A 17,018-nucleotide genomic window follows, 5' to 3' on the forward strand; every position below is an offset into this window, starting at 1 on the left:
GATGAATCTGATGTTGGCTGCCAGTAGATTACACTAGAATCCATAAGAAAGTGAAAGAACTACATTTAGAATAATTTATAAATGTGCTTTTATATGAACAACAAAAATTCTGGTGTTATAACATGAGTAAGCATCATGTTGAAAATGGGGAAAAAAGCACCTGTCAGATTAATAGCACATAAGTGATCATTTGTATTGTTGGCGATTATAGAACATAAAACAAAATTATTTCATTGTTACAGATAGCATGATACTGTTGCATCACCTTGGGCTGTTATGTTGACAAAGCATGTCAAATAGGATTTCGGTAAAATAGTTAATGCAATTATAATATTCCTGACATGAGTTGACATCAGGAAAAAAAGACAGGAACATTTCAGAACATTCAACTTTATTTTTCCATTGACAAACACCACATAAATAACATACATTAATTAAATACACAAACTAGCTATGACTCGAATGCCATCAAAATTCTGATGTACTTTTCATAGCCTCTTTTCATTCTTTGTCTCCACAATATTGAAGACCAGCCTTTAAAATGTGCTGGGAGATATATTTAAATGCACCTAAGATAACTCCCCAAAAAACTTTACAGAGAGGTGACAGAAGTATACTTTCTCACTTAACCAAGTGTATAGGGATGGTTCACTGAGTAGGAGAGGTGGGAAAACTATGCTTTCATCTCCAAAATGCTGAAAAGCCTTTAAAGGTTGATTAAAAACCTTTACATTATTGATTAAAGTGCCAATGATTCCAGTTCCTACTTAGATACACTATGTAAATAGTACTTATTTTTCTTTGTTGTTACCAGATTAAAATAATCAGTGCCTATTTTCAGTTTGCTTGCTTAAAGAAATGTTCAATTTTCTGCTATTTGTATAAACACCTTTAGACATTTAAATAAAGCGGGAGAAGGTAAAATATCTAATACATACATATAAATTTATGTATAGAAAGAAGAGCGTTTAGCAGTCAGTGATGTGACTTGAGTGAACTTAACACCTGCTCTTATGAAAAAGAACACCATGGGCCACACCTTGCTTTGTCCTACTGAGTTCCAGTATAGAGATAAATGTGGTCCCTTCCTCTCTGTGGAATGGGCCTAAAAGGATGAAGATTTCTAACAGGGCTGGAAATATACAGGTTTTCCTCCATATCTTTCTCTGTGTCCTCTACCCCACCTTCCATGCCTGCTCCACATAAATAGTATCCTTTCAAAGGTTGAAATAACAATGAAGTAAGTGTATCAGTAAGTCATATGCATTTTCTCTGCTTCACATTACTGAAAACTATATAAAGAAACTCATTAACTCATTTCAAATAGTGATTAAAGTTTGGTGATTGGCTAGCTTTTGGCTAGATACCTGATTCACTTTCCTTACAAGGCCACAATATTCTAATTCTAAAACAATTGACAAAAGAATTTAAGAGCTGCGCTTTTGAAAATAACTTCAGAGGTGGAATCATCTTTAAAATGCTGAAAAGCCTGAAAAGGTTGATTTGTTCCTGATGGTGATCTCTTTCCTTCCTATCTTTTTTTTTTTTTTTTTTTTTTTTAATATATTTTATTGAATTTTTACAGAGAGGAAGGGAGAGAGATAGAGAGTTAGAAACATCAATGAGAGAGAAACATCAATCAACTGCCTCCTGCACATCTCCCACTGGGGATGTGCCGGCAACCCGGGTACATGCCCTTGACCGGAATCGAACCTGGGACCCTTGAGTCCGCAGGCCGACGCTCTATCCACTGAGCCAAACCGGTTTCGGCTTTCCTTCCTATCTTTATTCCAATAATAAAATTGTGTCATCATAGCAGACATTAAAGACAATACTCATATCTATCTCATATATTAGGATGTTAGCATATTAGAACTATGAAGCCATTCTCTTTCCTCTTAAAACCAATCCCTGCTTTCACCAATAGTAAATATTTCTGTTACTTTCTATTAAAAAAATGAATAAGCCAGTTGAAAGCAAGGGGCCTAGGGGGAACAAGCTTGTTTCTAGTGAAAACAATATGTAAAGCAGGAGATATTTGGAATGCTTATGATATGATACTGATGTAAAGCTTCTGAAAATAAAATAATTTTAATTCTCAGTAAAGAAAATGTAATATATATCCAATCAAATTGTATTTCTCAAGAATCAAAATGTACTCAGCTGATAGTAATATAATGGTTTACAACTCAACTTGCATATATTATAAGCCTTGAAATACAATCCTTTTAGGAAGTATAAAACAGAGAATATATAAAATGAGAACTTTCTGCTCTTTCCTTCCTTAAAAGAATAGAGAACAGGAGCGAGTGAGAATGGAGTTGTTACGTAGCATGTTTTGAAGATCTCTTTCCATCTGACTTAAAAACGAATTGTTGATCTCTTTTTGGAAAAAAAAAAATGACTTTATTCTAGAGTTTTTAAAGCCTTCATTGATATGTACAGTCTCAGTTTTCCCTTTGCCACTTTGAGGACAGTCACCTGTACTACTCCTTTTTCACTCTCTGCATTTTTATGCAAGGTGGACTCCATCAAAAAATGTATCCAGGGAACACAGTACAAGATTGTACTTGATAACCATAGATACAAAGTCATAATAAAATGAACACCTTTTCGGTTGTAGTAATTCAGGTGAATATAAATTTTGCATGAGATCAGTATCTATGTAAACAGGGGTGGGGAACATCCGGCCCTCTGGCTGCACAGGCCCGAGAAATCATTTGGTTTGGCCCTACCTAGGCAACGGCAGGCAGGACTCGAAATTCAGTAAATGTAGGAGCTTTTTTCATAGCAACACAAACTTATATTAAGCAAATGATGTTCTAAATATCCAAATGGCCGCTGGCAGAAAAAAAGGTTCCCCACACCTGATAAATTATACTAATATAATGGGATTCTATGAAAAAATGTTCCCTAAGTCTCTGTTTCATGCTTCATGTGTAATCACCACCTATTAGTTGTCTTAGAATACTGAGTTTCGGCTTCTTAACAAATGTGTATATGAGCTTTGGATTGGTTTTAAATTTTGTACATTGGTTCTATCACAGTCTACGTGATGACACACCATAGATATATGTCACCTCTTATGAGCATTTTATCCCAACTCAGAAAACAGTCCTATGTACGTAGCCACAGTATTAAAGTTTTCATTTTAAAAACAATGTAATCTCATTCATTAAACAATTCTGTACATTTATTTAGACATCAGTTTTAGAAATTTTGAGACATATACAAGCACAAAACCAGCAATAAACAAGCTTCTGTGAAGATTTGGCATGATTGATGGTCTAAACTTTTCATAGAAATTTTAATTATTCCATATAGTTTTAGAAATAAGTACTCTGCAGTCTCTCTGTGTCACTCATCTTCCAGTGTTCTGTATATTTCAAGAGCAGCTTTTTGGGGTTAAAGTGTGAAAATAAGTAGTAAATATGTGTGCCTAAAATTGCAAAGCACAAAATTTTCCTCTTTTCTGTCTCTGACTTGATCCAAATACAAAATAATTATTAAATGATTGTTGTGCAAAAGATTGAAAACCAACCACTAATTTGAGGTCAAAACCAATGAAAATATTAAAAGTATTAAATAATAAAAAGTCTAATTTGCCAGGTTGTGTGGCTCAGTTGGTTAGAGCATAATCCCATATACCAGAAAGGTCAGGGCACATACCAGATTGCAGGTTTGAACCCAGGTCGCTCCCTCCCTCCCTCCTTCCCCTGCCTCCTTCCTTTCAGCATGGTCACAGGGTCTTTTATAGTTCAGTTTTACAAGAGCTTCTGCAATTCTTTTTTCTGTAACATGGTCCCAAGATCTTTCGTATAATCAGAAAGTGTTAAGTAGAAATATATGTGCACTTTTTAAATAGTCATTTACATCTGGCATGATTAAGCACTTATGTTTACTTAAAATAACTTGGATATAGCAATAGGTAAATCTGGTAAGTTTTGAAGTAACACTTTTTTTCAACTTAAAATATTTTTAAGAAATCCACCAAACCTATGTACTTTGATAAGCAAACTGTTCTTATTGTATAGTATGTCATCATTTTCTTCTATAATTTCGTGGTTTAGAAAATCAGAACTCATTTGTAAAATCTATGAAGGCTGATTTCACCTATACTTCCACATTCTACTCACTCATTTCTTTCCATGTAGTTTCCTAGATATTTGTTTATTTATGTATTTATTTTTACCAATATTGTGAAGATTAGAAATTGTGCATGTATTCATGTATGTATTTTTCCCCTGCTCAGATATATGCATAAACTAAGTCCATATATGAGAGTGAATTTTAAGGCCAATGAACTTAAACTCAGAAACAGACATCCTCTTGTGCAGTGCCTATAGATGTCCACTTCCTAACCACATCCAGGGCCTCTGCTCAAATTCTCTTAAAACCTAACCGCAACTCACGCCCAACGGCTAAAATTATTTGTGACTTTTATGTCGTGTCAGGTTTTCCTGGGCTAACAAGTGGCTGCCAAGGTAACAAAACTTATATGCCATTGACATGATTTCTTCCTTTTCCACTTGCCATTTGTCCACTTCTACCAGGAATTTATTTTGTGGGAATAAGTTTCATGCTCTGTTATCTTTATGTATTTCTATGGTTGGGTAAGAAGGGATTTTTTTTCTTTGACAGTAATCTCCATTACCATTTGGATTTATCAGTCCCTTAAATTATTAATACAAATAAAGCACTTTGCTGTGCAGCAATATGACACTACATATTGAAGATAAATTCATATTTCTGTAATTAAATAAGCAGGGATCATCCACTTTATCAGCTTGATGAACTGTAGTGGCATAAAGCACTTCAACCGTATGGCAGTGCCTCGCTGATGGCACTCAGGTTTGGCAGGCATTTATTCATTCACTCACTGAATAAATATTGAACACTTTCTATATTCCAAGTGCTGTACTAGGCGTTGGGAAAAATCCACAGTGCACGTGCACCGATCTGATTGTAACCTAGGGTTAGAGGGCAACTCAAGAGGCAAAGCCTTTTTATTACAAGGCCATCCCAAGTGCACTTCCTTTTTCTAAAGAAGGTAGTTTTGTCTTATCCCCCATGAGGTGACCTGTGAGATAATCTGATTTATGGCATAGAGAGATTTGACCATGGGTTTTAGGATAGGTTACTTAACACCATTTTCCCAAAAACCTAGACTCTTGGAACTATCATGAATTCACATAAGCACCCCCCAGCAGATCTTGTCTTTTCGCTCAGTGTGGCATGGGCATTTAAACTGATGATTCCTCATTGAACTGGGCTGGTGAACAGAGTAATCTAATAGAAACACAGTACCTGTTAAAGTTAATTCTTCTCCAATTGCCTACTAAACTCAAAGGAAAATGTAGTTACTATGAAGAAATATAAATAAATCGTAAGGTGTTTGTTTTTTAACCATGAAAGCAATAATGTAACCTGAAAATTAAAATCTTCACAAGAAAATGTTAATTTGTTTACAAGATGAATGCTCCCAAGAATACAAAGCACATTGTGTGTAGGCCTAACTTAAAAACTGTTGTGTTTGTTGGGAAATTTTTTTAAAGTGCAATTCTCAAAACTTAATGTAGTAATCTACTTATGCCGAAAAGATATAAAGCTTAGCTATTAAGGTTAGTATAGATGTAGACGGTAAGAAAAACATTTCATAATAAATATTTAGATATGCTACTCTGAGGAGAGGGCAGAGAAATTGCTGTGAGGGAGTCAATATTATTGTTTTCTTGTCCAATAAATAGGTCAAACTATGGAAACTCTTTATGGAACCCTCAACATTTTATTGGTTTTAGAATCTGGGTTAGTGTTTAAATATCCAAAAGACTGGAGAATACTTTTAGTGAAACTAATCAGAGAAGATAATGAACCAGAGTACCTACATTTAGAGCTCAAATCAGTCCTTAAATAGCATTCTGAAAAGTCACTTCACTGACTCTCAAGATCAGTTCCATGAATCTTCTCCAGGCTTGTAGGAATTAACAATGTATGCAAAAAAAGGAACATTTAGCAGTATGAATAGTCACAAGTCCTCCCATATTTAAAATAAGTAAAATTGGCTCTTATTCAGATAAGTAAACCTAATTCCAATCCAACCAAAACTTAAACTTTGTAATGTTAGCAGCTAATTTACATATTAAACAATACCTAAATAACACCAGTACCAATGAATATTGTGATACATTTTTTTTGTTAATCCTCACTCGAGGATATATTTTTTTCCCATTGATTTTTAGACAGAGTGGAAGAGAGGGAAGGAGGGGGGGGCGGTGAGAGAGAGAGAGAGAGAGAGAGAGAGAGAAAGAAACATCAATGTGTGAGAAACCCATGGTTGGGTTGTCTCCTGCCCTGGGATGGGGATCCTGCAACTCAGGTAGTACCTTTGACTGAGAATCAAACCCTTGACCCCTTGGTCCAAGGGTGGATGCTCCAACCACTGAGCAAAACCAGCCAGGGCTTATGGACACATTTTAAAATCTTAATTCAATTATTTTTTTTTAAGTAAGGGGGCAAAAGAGTGACACAGAAAAAGAAAGAGAGTAAAAGAGAACACAGAAGATCAGGACTTTGAACAAAAACAAATGGTTGCCTTATCTTTGATGATCTACGCATTAAATCCCCCATGTGCTCAGTATACGGGAATATTAACTTTCCCCACCCCACCCCCACCACAGACTAAGATGACTTATAAAGAATCACATATTCAGCTACAAATGGCAGAGACCCCAAAACATTAGATTGTTATTAATATATTTCCCTTGCTTGTGTTTCAATACTTCTGGCACACAGGGGATTATCTATGCTGAGACCATTTGTCCTTATATCAAAAATTCTACTTCAATGCATAAACAGTGGCATGCCAGAGATGCCTAAATTCACAGTAAGTTTTAAGGCTATTTGTTGCCGAAAGCTGTGAACATGCATGTTGACTAAGTGTTCTCATTCATGCTCCTGTCTGTATTACTTCATTGGATAATGAGATAGTTTGCCCTTTCTGTCCATCATTAGAGCAGCTGGAGACAGCATTTGCTACCTGGCAAAACTTCCGAAGAAGGATCTTTCTTAGCAGCAGATAGACCCAGGGATCCAAGATCTGGTTCAGTGAAGCCAGGCGCACAGCTATTAAGAAGAAGTTGCATTCCTTCTGCTTTTCTGGGTGCGTCTTGCAGTGTTCAACTGATGTCTGATTGAAGATCATTTTCAACATCATTATCTAAGAAAGAGGGACAAATAATTGTTCCAAAGATTAATAAGGTCATCTGCATTTCCTTTCAATGGCACTTTGCACATAGTCAGTTTACAGTACATTGGTGGTTGCAGTGAAATGAATTCAAGCAGCATTTGTGCTCACAGAACACAGCCCCGAATCATACAAGACATTCCTGTGGATGTTCCCATATTTTTGGCTATTTGACAGGATGCAGCTTTTTAAAAAGTGTATGTTCTCAGGCTCTTGATTTTTGGGATTTGTGAAGATTCAAAAGAACACATTTCAAAATTAGCTAAAGTTATCTGTCTTGTTGCAGAAAACACAGCATGCTGATACCCAGATGACAGCCAACACTTCTACATAATCAAAACATATTTAATCTTAAACTCCAGTAGTTATAACTAAAAAAAATCACTGAAGAAAAAGAGAAGCAAGAAAGAAGGAAATAATAATAATATTTTCTGAATCCTAACAATAGTTTGACAAAAATGAAGAAATGTGACTTTTCCAAATGTCAGTGAGAATGTGGAACAGCAAGGACTCTTTTACATGTTACTAGTGAGAGTGTGAGCTGGAGCCATCACCTTGGAAACCAACGGGGCACTATTTCATCTGCTGCCTCCCAGCTGTCCTGCTCCTGGGAATATACTAGGCAAGAGCAACCCAAACACAGGTTCACGTTCACAAGCAAAGGAAGGAGCTGACATTACAACTGGTTTCTAAATTCATCTTTCTAGGTGCCCGGCTATTTAAAGTGCTTACAATGTGCCCAGAACAATTTGAGATGTTGGAATATGTAATGATTATATACTAAAATGATAATATTTTTATATATTGTGTTAAATAAAATATAGTATTAAAATTAAGTTCGCGTTTTTGTTTTTGTTTTTTACTTTTTCTATTATGTTCTATTACATAGCTACTAGAAAATTTAAAATGATATACGGGGCCTATATGTGTTGCTCACAGCACATTTCTACTGAAACCACTGGCCTCTGGAGGCCCACACTTCCTGGGATGTTCTGTCCTCAGGTCGCACGTCCCAAATTGAAGTCAACATCCCTGAGCATCTGAAACACCCGAGCCGCAAACCCTCATTCTTACAGTCACCCTGGCCCCACATGTCAGCGACATCTTTGAACCCTCCTTTGCTTCACCCTCTCCACTGCCTTTTTTCGCTCTTATTCCAATCTCATCCTAGTTCAGCTCCTCCACGCATGTGAATTTAGTAATAACAGACACCCAGATGGTGGGTTAGCACATCACAGATGCAGCAGCCTAAATCCCACCTCTGATCAATCAGCTATAAAAACTTCAACTTGGTCTTATTGGACTAGGTTGAATCACAGGTAATTCTTAAATCAATTATTGGCAAAGGAGATAGAAAAAGCCAGGTTTGGCTTATCAGACAAATTTATTCCCTGGGGCTTAACCTGTGGTCTTTGACCAAACTTAATACCTAAACAAAATTATGGTCCTATAAATAAAAAAGGGGGAATGGGTAGGCAACCAGTAATTAGACAACATATCTTCTGAGTCCATAATTTCTTTCAAATGATTTTTTCCAAGGGATTTATTCAATAAAAGCAATAAAACAGCTGCACAAATAATTGACTGTTCAGTAAAGCATTATCTACACCATAAGAAACTGTGAACACACGAATCTCTAACATCAGGCGTGCAGCTTGATAAAAAACAAATATTTCCTTCCTTCCATATGGGTCTCAAAGCTCCCTTGACCAGTTCGTTATGAGGCTGATAAGAAGGCGCAACCGTGCAGCATATCCATGCACCGGCTAAAAGGAGGCTCTGGCTGTCCAAGTGTCCTGTTCTTTGTTTGTCCTTCTCCCTTGCTTAAGGAGTAGAATAGCATGTTTAGTTCATATAATAGTGCATGTAAGACTTAAGTGAAGAGAACAGATTATAAGGTAGTATTATGTAGATAAACATTATTCCCTTCATTAATAAATATAAATTTATCATACTTATGTATTATGCACCAAATGTGTTTTAAATTAATATATCTATATGGTATCTTCTAATGCTGGTTCATAGTCCTGTGAAATGAACACTACCTCCCACTGTAGTATGCAGATGACCCAAAGATATCCAGGTCTCATCCCGGGAACCTGTGAATATCTTATCACACATGGCAAAACAGGACATAGCAGCCCTGGGCGGGAGGCTCAGTTGGTTGGAGCATCGTCCCAATATGCCAAGGTTGTGGGTTGATTCTGGTCAGGACATGTACAATGAATGCATAGGTAAGGGGAACAACTGGTCAATGTTTATCTCTCTCTCTCTCTCCCTCCCTTCCTCTCTCTCTAAAAATAAAAACAGCCGAAACCGGTTTGGCTCAGTGGATAGAGCGTTGGCCTGCGAACTGAGGGGTCCTGGGTTCAATTCCGGTCAAGGTCATGTACCTGGGTTGCGGGCACATCCCCAGTGGGAGATGTGCAGGAGGCAGCTGATCGATGTTTCTCTCTCATCGATGTTTTTAACTCTCTATCTCTCTCCCTTCCTCTCTGTAAAAAATCAATAAAATATATTTTAAAAAAAATAAAATAAAAAATAAAAATAAAAATTTAAAAAGGACATAGTAGATGTGATTAGCATTAAGGGCCTTGAGGTGGGGAGATTGTCCTGGATTATCCGGGTGGGTTCAATGTAGCATCACATGGGTCCTCAATATCTGAGAACCTTTTCCAGCTGTGGTCAGAGGAAGACATGACTACAAAAGAATGGTCAGATAGATAGAATATTGCTGGTTTTGAAGATGAAGGAAAGAAGCCATGAGTTAAGGAATGTAGATGGATGGCCTCTAGAAATGGAAAAAAAGCAAAAAAAGTCAGTCTCAGATTCTCTTTCAGAGCTTCCAGGAAAAAAATGCAGCCCTATGGACACTTTGATATTAGCCCAATGAGACGATGTCTGGCTTCTAACCAACAAAACTGTAAGAGAAATTTGTGTTGTGTTGTTTTAAGCCACCGAGTTTGTAGTAATTTGCTAAAGAGCTGCCGCAGGAAACTAATACACCCACAGAGTGAGCGCTCAGCAACTGTTGAGAGGGGATGGGGAGGAATGAGCTTGAAAATGACTTATTCCCTCTCATAGATAACACATCCTAGCAAGCTTGTTCACTTTCTTAGGGAACTTCATCCTCACCCTGTCTAAATTATCTCAATTTCTAAATTTGCAACATGTAAAAGTGAATTCTTGTTATTCTAATGGCATCAGTTAGATTTCAGTGTATTTGACTAAAAGGTATAAAACTGTATTTTCAATTCAGTTGTCTTTATATAAAAAACATGTGGCTAGTGCCCTGCCAGTGTGGCTCAGTTGGTTGAGTGTCATCCCATGCACTGAGGTCACGGGTTGATTCCCGGTCAGGGCACATGCCCGAGGTTGCAGGCTTGATCCCCAACCGGGGGCATACAGGAGGCAACCAGTAGATGGTTCTCAATCATTGATGTTTCTCTCCCTCTCCCTCTCCCTTCCCTCTCTCTCTCAAATCAATAAATATATTGATTTGAAAAGTAATTGCTAGCTCTCTCTCAAATCATTTGGGAGAGAGCTAGCAAGTATTTTTTCTTCTTTTCATAAACAATTGGAAAGGTTTCATCTAGCTCTTTCAGCCCTTCATCTTGTCTAATAATTAAATACATTTCACCATTAACCATCTTCCTGAAAGTGTTCTGAGCCTGGTCTAGAAAGATTTAAAAACTCATTTAAATTACATTTCCATTTTCCCTTATATAATAAAGTATTGAATTTCTCCAAGTTTTTATAATCAGGAAAATTTACAAAATCACTTATTAAAATGAGATTGAAGTCACTTTATACAGTTCTCCTTAATTATTATAAAATTAATTTTTATGAGGCTAGTAATACTAAATAATTTTCATTATAGGTTTCATATGCCTTACATGGATTAGTTGACTGTAATTTCCTATTGACCATGCAGTGATTATGGCATTATAAAGCCAAGCTCTGTGAGCAAGAGCTGGCACGTGAAGAGAGACAGTCCAGTTTCCCCAGGAATAATGAGATGTGCAAGAGGAAGATAATTTGAATTAGAGGTAGTGAGTATGATATTGCCATTTCCAAATGGCAGCAAGGATGGAAGTAGGACCCCAATTTCCTCATCTAATTCTGAACATAAATGCAAGTTAGCATCCATCTGTTGAGGTCCCTATGTTCAGGGAGCTAACCAGTCATTATGATTTTTGCCAATCTCTTTTAGATGACCAGACTTTGGGAGAAAAACTTTGGTGTGAATATGCAGATTTCTGGTAGAATTAATTATTCCTGTTAAGTCCAATTCTACTCCTGATAAAGGGAGGACAAACAGAAAACAGGATGCTGGGACAGCACAGAGGCTAGTTTTTACTTTAGCGAACACATGTACATGCTGTACAACTGCTCCTTCCAATCAGCCTCATATGATGAACTAGCTGTCATAGGAGCCTTGGGGCCAATTCTGGCTGATCAGAGGGGCTCGCTCTTCCACCAGCATCTTCCCCAGGGTCCACGTGACTCTCCCAGACCTTGAGCCTCTCCCCTGGTTATCAGCAGGAAGAGAGAGCTCTTTTTGTACCTGTGATAACCAGGAACGCAACTCTATCAGTGGCTGCTAAATTCGCTACCCCTGGCTAGTGTCAAGGGCAATTACCTTGCTCCATCCTCAATGAAAAATAATGATTTTCCCCTTTGCCAGTGATAAGGATCTTTTTAAATGTGCAAAGCACACACCAAGGGAGACTGCTTTTCGCATTCTGCATTTGGATTTTATTTCCTGCGGCACGGTTTGTACCTACACATTCAAAAATCTTTAGTACTTCGCTTCTTGGTTCAAAAGTACCTTGGCTTCTAGGCCATAAATACCCATTGAAGATGATAAATGGGTGAACCCAGAAAAATTAATGTGGGGGGAGGAAAATAAAATTGGTCGCTTGCCCTTGGGCTCCAGTATGTGGCACTTATGCATTCCCTGGTTATAGCTAATGTAAGTGGATGAGAGAACTTTGCTCCCCAGCCAATTTTGATCCATGTGTTTTGTTTTCCGTAACGTCCTGTGGTTAGGCCTGGGAAAATAACCTGCTTTACTGGAAATTCCCCCTCTAGTTTGACAAGTGTGCTTTATATCAGAATGCACTGGAACCAGTCTGGGCCCTTTAAAGTACTTAATTACATAATTTGAAGGATTGTCCTGGGACTCAGTTTCATTGTAGATTCAAAGAATAGCTGTTGTCTTTCCAGTCTGGTCACCCCTCTGTTTCCCAGTTGCCAAATTGTCTCGGCATCAGGACTACTACTTCTGAAGCTGCTCCTGCACTATCTAGCCCGAGACCTTTGGAAATGAAGAGTTCATAGACATTTAAAAAATTACTAGAAGTTGTGTAATCTCATCTTTATTAGTATGTAATTTGATAAAATTTTTCAAAACAACAATGAACTAAGAATTAGAAGAAGTAAATCCTCCTAATGGCCCTGCCACCATTTATGGCTTTAGGCAGATCATTTGTTCCGTGTTAATAAGCTCACTAGTAAACAGCCCTTGGACCGGGTGGCCTCTTACATATCCTTCTGTGGTTAAGTTCTGTCTGATGAATTCTGGGGTAAAGATGGAAATGGAATAAGGACTGAATTTGAAAAATAAAAGACACCAAAGGTAAAAGGTGTGGAACAAAAGACAAAATTCCTCTTCAGGAAAACGCCAAGGGTGCGCTTTGGTAAATAGAGGAGAGAGGAAAATGGCAAAGTTAAGAAGTGGACCATGGAAAGGACGAGATGCTGGAGTCATAAAGCTTCAGGGGAGATTCGTTTAGAAGTAACAGAAAGGCAGACACACTGACCAAGAGTTAAAGACCTGCCACCCATCTGACTGGGCTATGCTTCTAGTCTGGGGACCAGTTACCTAACTTTGAACCTTAATTTCTCCTTCTCCAAAACATGATTAATAACGCTTACCAGATATCTCCTCCATCCAGCAGTGCAGTTGCAGAAGTGAAATGAGATAAGAATAATTAACGCCTGCCATTTACATAGCACACCTCTTCCCAAGCCCCAGGCGATCGCCCTATTGCCTATGCTTCCAGGACAGAATGCTGTGACATTCAGAGACAACAGTGGATGCTCAGGGGAAATAGTGCAGGGAAATGAAAGTCTCATCTATGCCTGATTTCCTTACATCTCTTCCTAATAGGGTCCTTCAAGAAAAAAACCCCTGCCATCACAGCATTTAGTAAGGAAGAATTACTCTCTCCTTTCAATTAGTATGAATTGTAAATTCTGAGTGATTCGGTACATATGTTATATTTAGATAAATATTCATCTTTCTATTAGAATGGGCAAAAAAAATGTTAGTACCTAATAAGTATTCAAAGTCTGGCTGAAAGGGAAAAGGAAAAATCTATTCTATAGAAGTATTCATTCCTTGGATTATAAATAAAGGATTAGCTTTGTGATACACATTTCACAAGAGGTATCTTTACTATATTTCAAACCTTTATATCTCACGTGTCAAGAGAAAGTCTACAGAACGTGTCTCTGCAAGGTTCAGCGAACATTAATCTTTGAAAATATTTATAGTTTAAAAAGCGTTGTTTTTTTCTGCCAAAATATAGTTTCAGTTAAGCCCAAAATGCCACAGTGAACCATAGTGTTAGTGACAATTAAGCACAGCAAAATGATTAAAGAAGAAATCAGAGGTGTGACCTAAGTAAGGTGTTCAGGAATATAAGCCTTAATATAAAAGAGAAATAGAAAAATGTAAATAGCCAACAATAGAGGACTATTTAAATGATGGAATACCCATCGATCTGCATAACATATATGTGATGTACATACTCTAAATGTATTCTAATGATGCTATTTAAAATCATGTTTCTGAAGAATATTTAATAATATGAAGAAATGTTTAGGATGTTAAAATAAGTATTTATGGCATGTTATAATCCAATTAGCTAGAGAACAACTCTGTGTGTATGTACAGAAAAACACTAGAAGCAATGATCTCTGGATGGGAATTAGGATGATCTCTATTTTCTTCTCTATATTTTTCTTTGTTTCCCAAATTCCCCAATAAACATGCTATTTCCACACTGAGAAAGGATGAACTAAATTTAGAGTAGTTGGAAGCTTTGATATAAAGTAATTTATTGGTAAAATGTTAGTTTCACACTTCATTCTAAAAACCATCATGTGGTCATTTTAGCTCAAATTCTTAGGTAGTTGATGTGTGCATAACTTAACAGCTAAGAGGTAAATAGTCAGACACTATAAGTGATCAAAACCTTTAACTTAACAAATTAGCTATGGCTTATTAAAGGGACTGTGATGTTTAGCAGGAAATTATGGTTCATGGACAGTACAGCCATGACATGCAGAAGAACTCCATCCTGTGCCACAGCCATAAACAATGCAGGCTAATGACTGTAGGTCTAGCTGATATGATAATTCTCATTTAACTTGGTCTTATGTCAAAATGACATTCTCTTTTGGATCTATGCCAAGGAAGGACTTCACCTTATAAGGGGAAACAAATAGACAAATCTTATACTTGGCATGGAACTGGCTGAATGTGGCAGAGTGGGATCTCTTTTGTTTTTTGTTTGTTACTATTGTTAATTCTTACCCGAGGATATTTTCCCATTGATTTTGAGAGAGAGTTAAAGGGAAGGGGGGAGACACACAAAGTGAAATATTGATGTGAGAGAAACACATCGACTGGAACCGGTACATGCCCTTGACTGGAATCAAACTCTTAGGCCTTCAGTCCACAGGACCATGCTCTATCCACTGAGCCAAACCGGCTAGTGTGGGATCTCTTTGAATTCAAGGTCCCTAACTGGTCTCATTCCCTAGTATGATATCTCTCTTTCATTTACCACAGCAGCTATTTCATACAGTTGTATTTTTGCCATAAGCATTTTTACCATAAATATCTTTACTGCAAGCAATGCACAACTAATTGGCCGTGAGACAATTTTACCAGAAAAAAATAAAAAAGGGATATTAAAAAGGACAGAATGAAACATGAAAAATTAACAAAATTCAAAAAGCTAATGAGAAACATGAAAATACATTGTCTTCAAAGTCTTTCCTTTAGAGTATTACACATTCTTTTTTTGCTTGTTGATTCCTTTTCCTCTTTGGCATCACGCTTTTTTCTCTTTTGCTACAATTTCTTCCTTCTTTAAGAGAAGCATCAATTTGCACATAAGGAATTGATCACTAATGCTCTTCAAGACTGTTGTAAATTAATAGCTACCTCTTGCATACTTGCCGTAGCTTGGGAAACTATTGGTTTCGATGGTGGGAGGGATGACTGTGCTCACTGAAGAATTTGCAAACTGGTATGTTAACATTTTCTAGTACTGTATGCAATCTGGCTTTACACATAGCTTTGCAATCTGACAGTAAACATAGTCGTTATCATTCACTATCTTAAGACCACCACATTTACTTGTTGCTGTGTAGACCATTATGAGAGCTAAGATTTATATAATATAAAAATGGGAGTACTTCGAGAACTTTATCAATGGAGAAATGAAACCATATTAATAAGTAGCTTAAATATATCAAGTCTGCCCAATGAAAACCACACTGTCAAGTTATTTTATCGTTGATGGCAAAATTGCCTTATAGCCTATTAGTTGTGTGGCAAAAAGGATTACGGCAAAAATTCTTATGGCGAAAATACCGAACCCGTTTTCACACATTCTCCACTGTCCTAATTCACCTTACAGAGGAAACAGCTTGTTTAGATGGCCTCTTGCTTACTGCCAAGTTCAGAACCTGCAGCTATCCATTCCTCCTTTTCTCTTGTTCAATAGCAGAGGTGTCCTGGCTCCTATCTCAGACTAACTCTCTGTCTGTGCCCAAGATCCCATCCAGCATGAAATTCAGAGGCATTATTTTCTCATTTAGCTCCTTCTTTTACCTTTAACTTTTGGCTTTTTTACATGCTCATTTTAGCATATCTAAATTTATCCTACCCTGAGAAAATAAAACGTTCTTCAGATTTCTTAGCTCCCTACATATACTGGTCCACAAGTTACTGTTGACCTCTCATAAGAGTTGTCTACCCTCCTTACCTTCAAATTTATTCCTAAACCTCCCATGGCCTGGCCTCTACGTCCACAAAGCCTCAGGATGGGCTGCTCCCAAAGCTACCAACTGGTTTTAAAATCCACTGGACACCTACTTAACTTGATTTTTGGAACATCAGATCTAGTTGACTATCCCTTTCAGGAAATATTCTCTTCCCTAATATTCAATTCTCTTTCTTAATATTCAGGTTGCCATTTGTTCTGGTTTTATTACTAATTTTCCTGCTGCTTCTCCTGGGTACTCCTCTGCAGTCTCTTTTAAGGTCTCCTGTTTCTCTATGCATCTATTCATCGTGAAAATGTTAATATTTTTGGGTCCTACTTTAGGTAGCTAACTCTTCTTGCTGTGCATAAACTCATTGGGTGACCTCTTCCACTCCAATGACTTCAAAACCTATCTATATGATATAGGCTATCCCTCTGCTCTGAGCTCAGACTAATCAATTTAGCTGCCTATAGCACTCTTTCTAGATATCTCACATCACAATTATCAGATCCAAAACTAAAATCATTATCTCCTTCCTCAACGATGCTTCTCTCTAATCTTTCCTATCTCTGCACCAAGCCCCTAAAACAAGATCTAAGATTTATCCTTGGTTCATTTTTCTCTGTGTGTTTCTCTCCCTCTGTCTCTCTCCCCTTTTCACATCATTAGTCATATTCCTCACAGTCAATTAATCACAAAGTTTCCA

At 37.2% G+C, this 17,018-nt stretch overlaps 1 protein-coding gene across 2 annotated transcripts in view; it reads right to left on the reverse strand.

Annotated features, from left to right (window-relative positions):
* Window positions 1-17,018, reverse strand: part of PTGER3 (prostaglandin E receptor 3) — a 108,453-nt gene that overhangs the window by 72,497 nt on the left and 18,938 nt on the right. For both annotated transcript variants that reach the window (XM_070405382.1, XM_070405383.1), the window contains exon 2: window positions 7,037-7,216. In XM_070405382.1, coding sequence (XP_070261483.1) covers window positions 7,037-7,216 — 180 coding nt within the window. The remainder of the gene's footprint in view (window positions 1-7,036; window positions 7,217-17,018) is intronic.

This window comes from Myotis yumanensis, unplaced genomic scaffold, assembly GCF_028538775.1.
Source record: "Myotis yumanensis isolate MYYU_CA2020_CCGP unplaced genomic scaffold, mMyoYum1.0.hap1 SCAF_2, whole genome shotgun sequence".
NCBI classification, from domain to species: Eukaryota; Metazoa; Chordata; class Mammalia; order Chiroptera; family Vespertilionidae; genus Myotis; species Myotis yumanensis.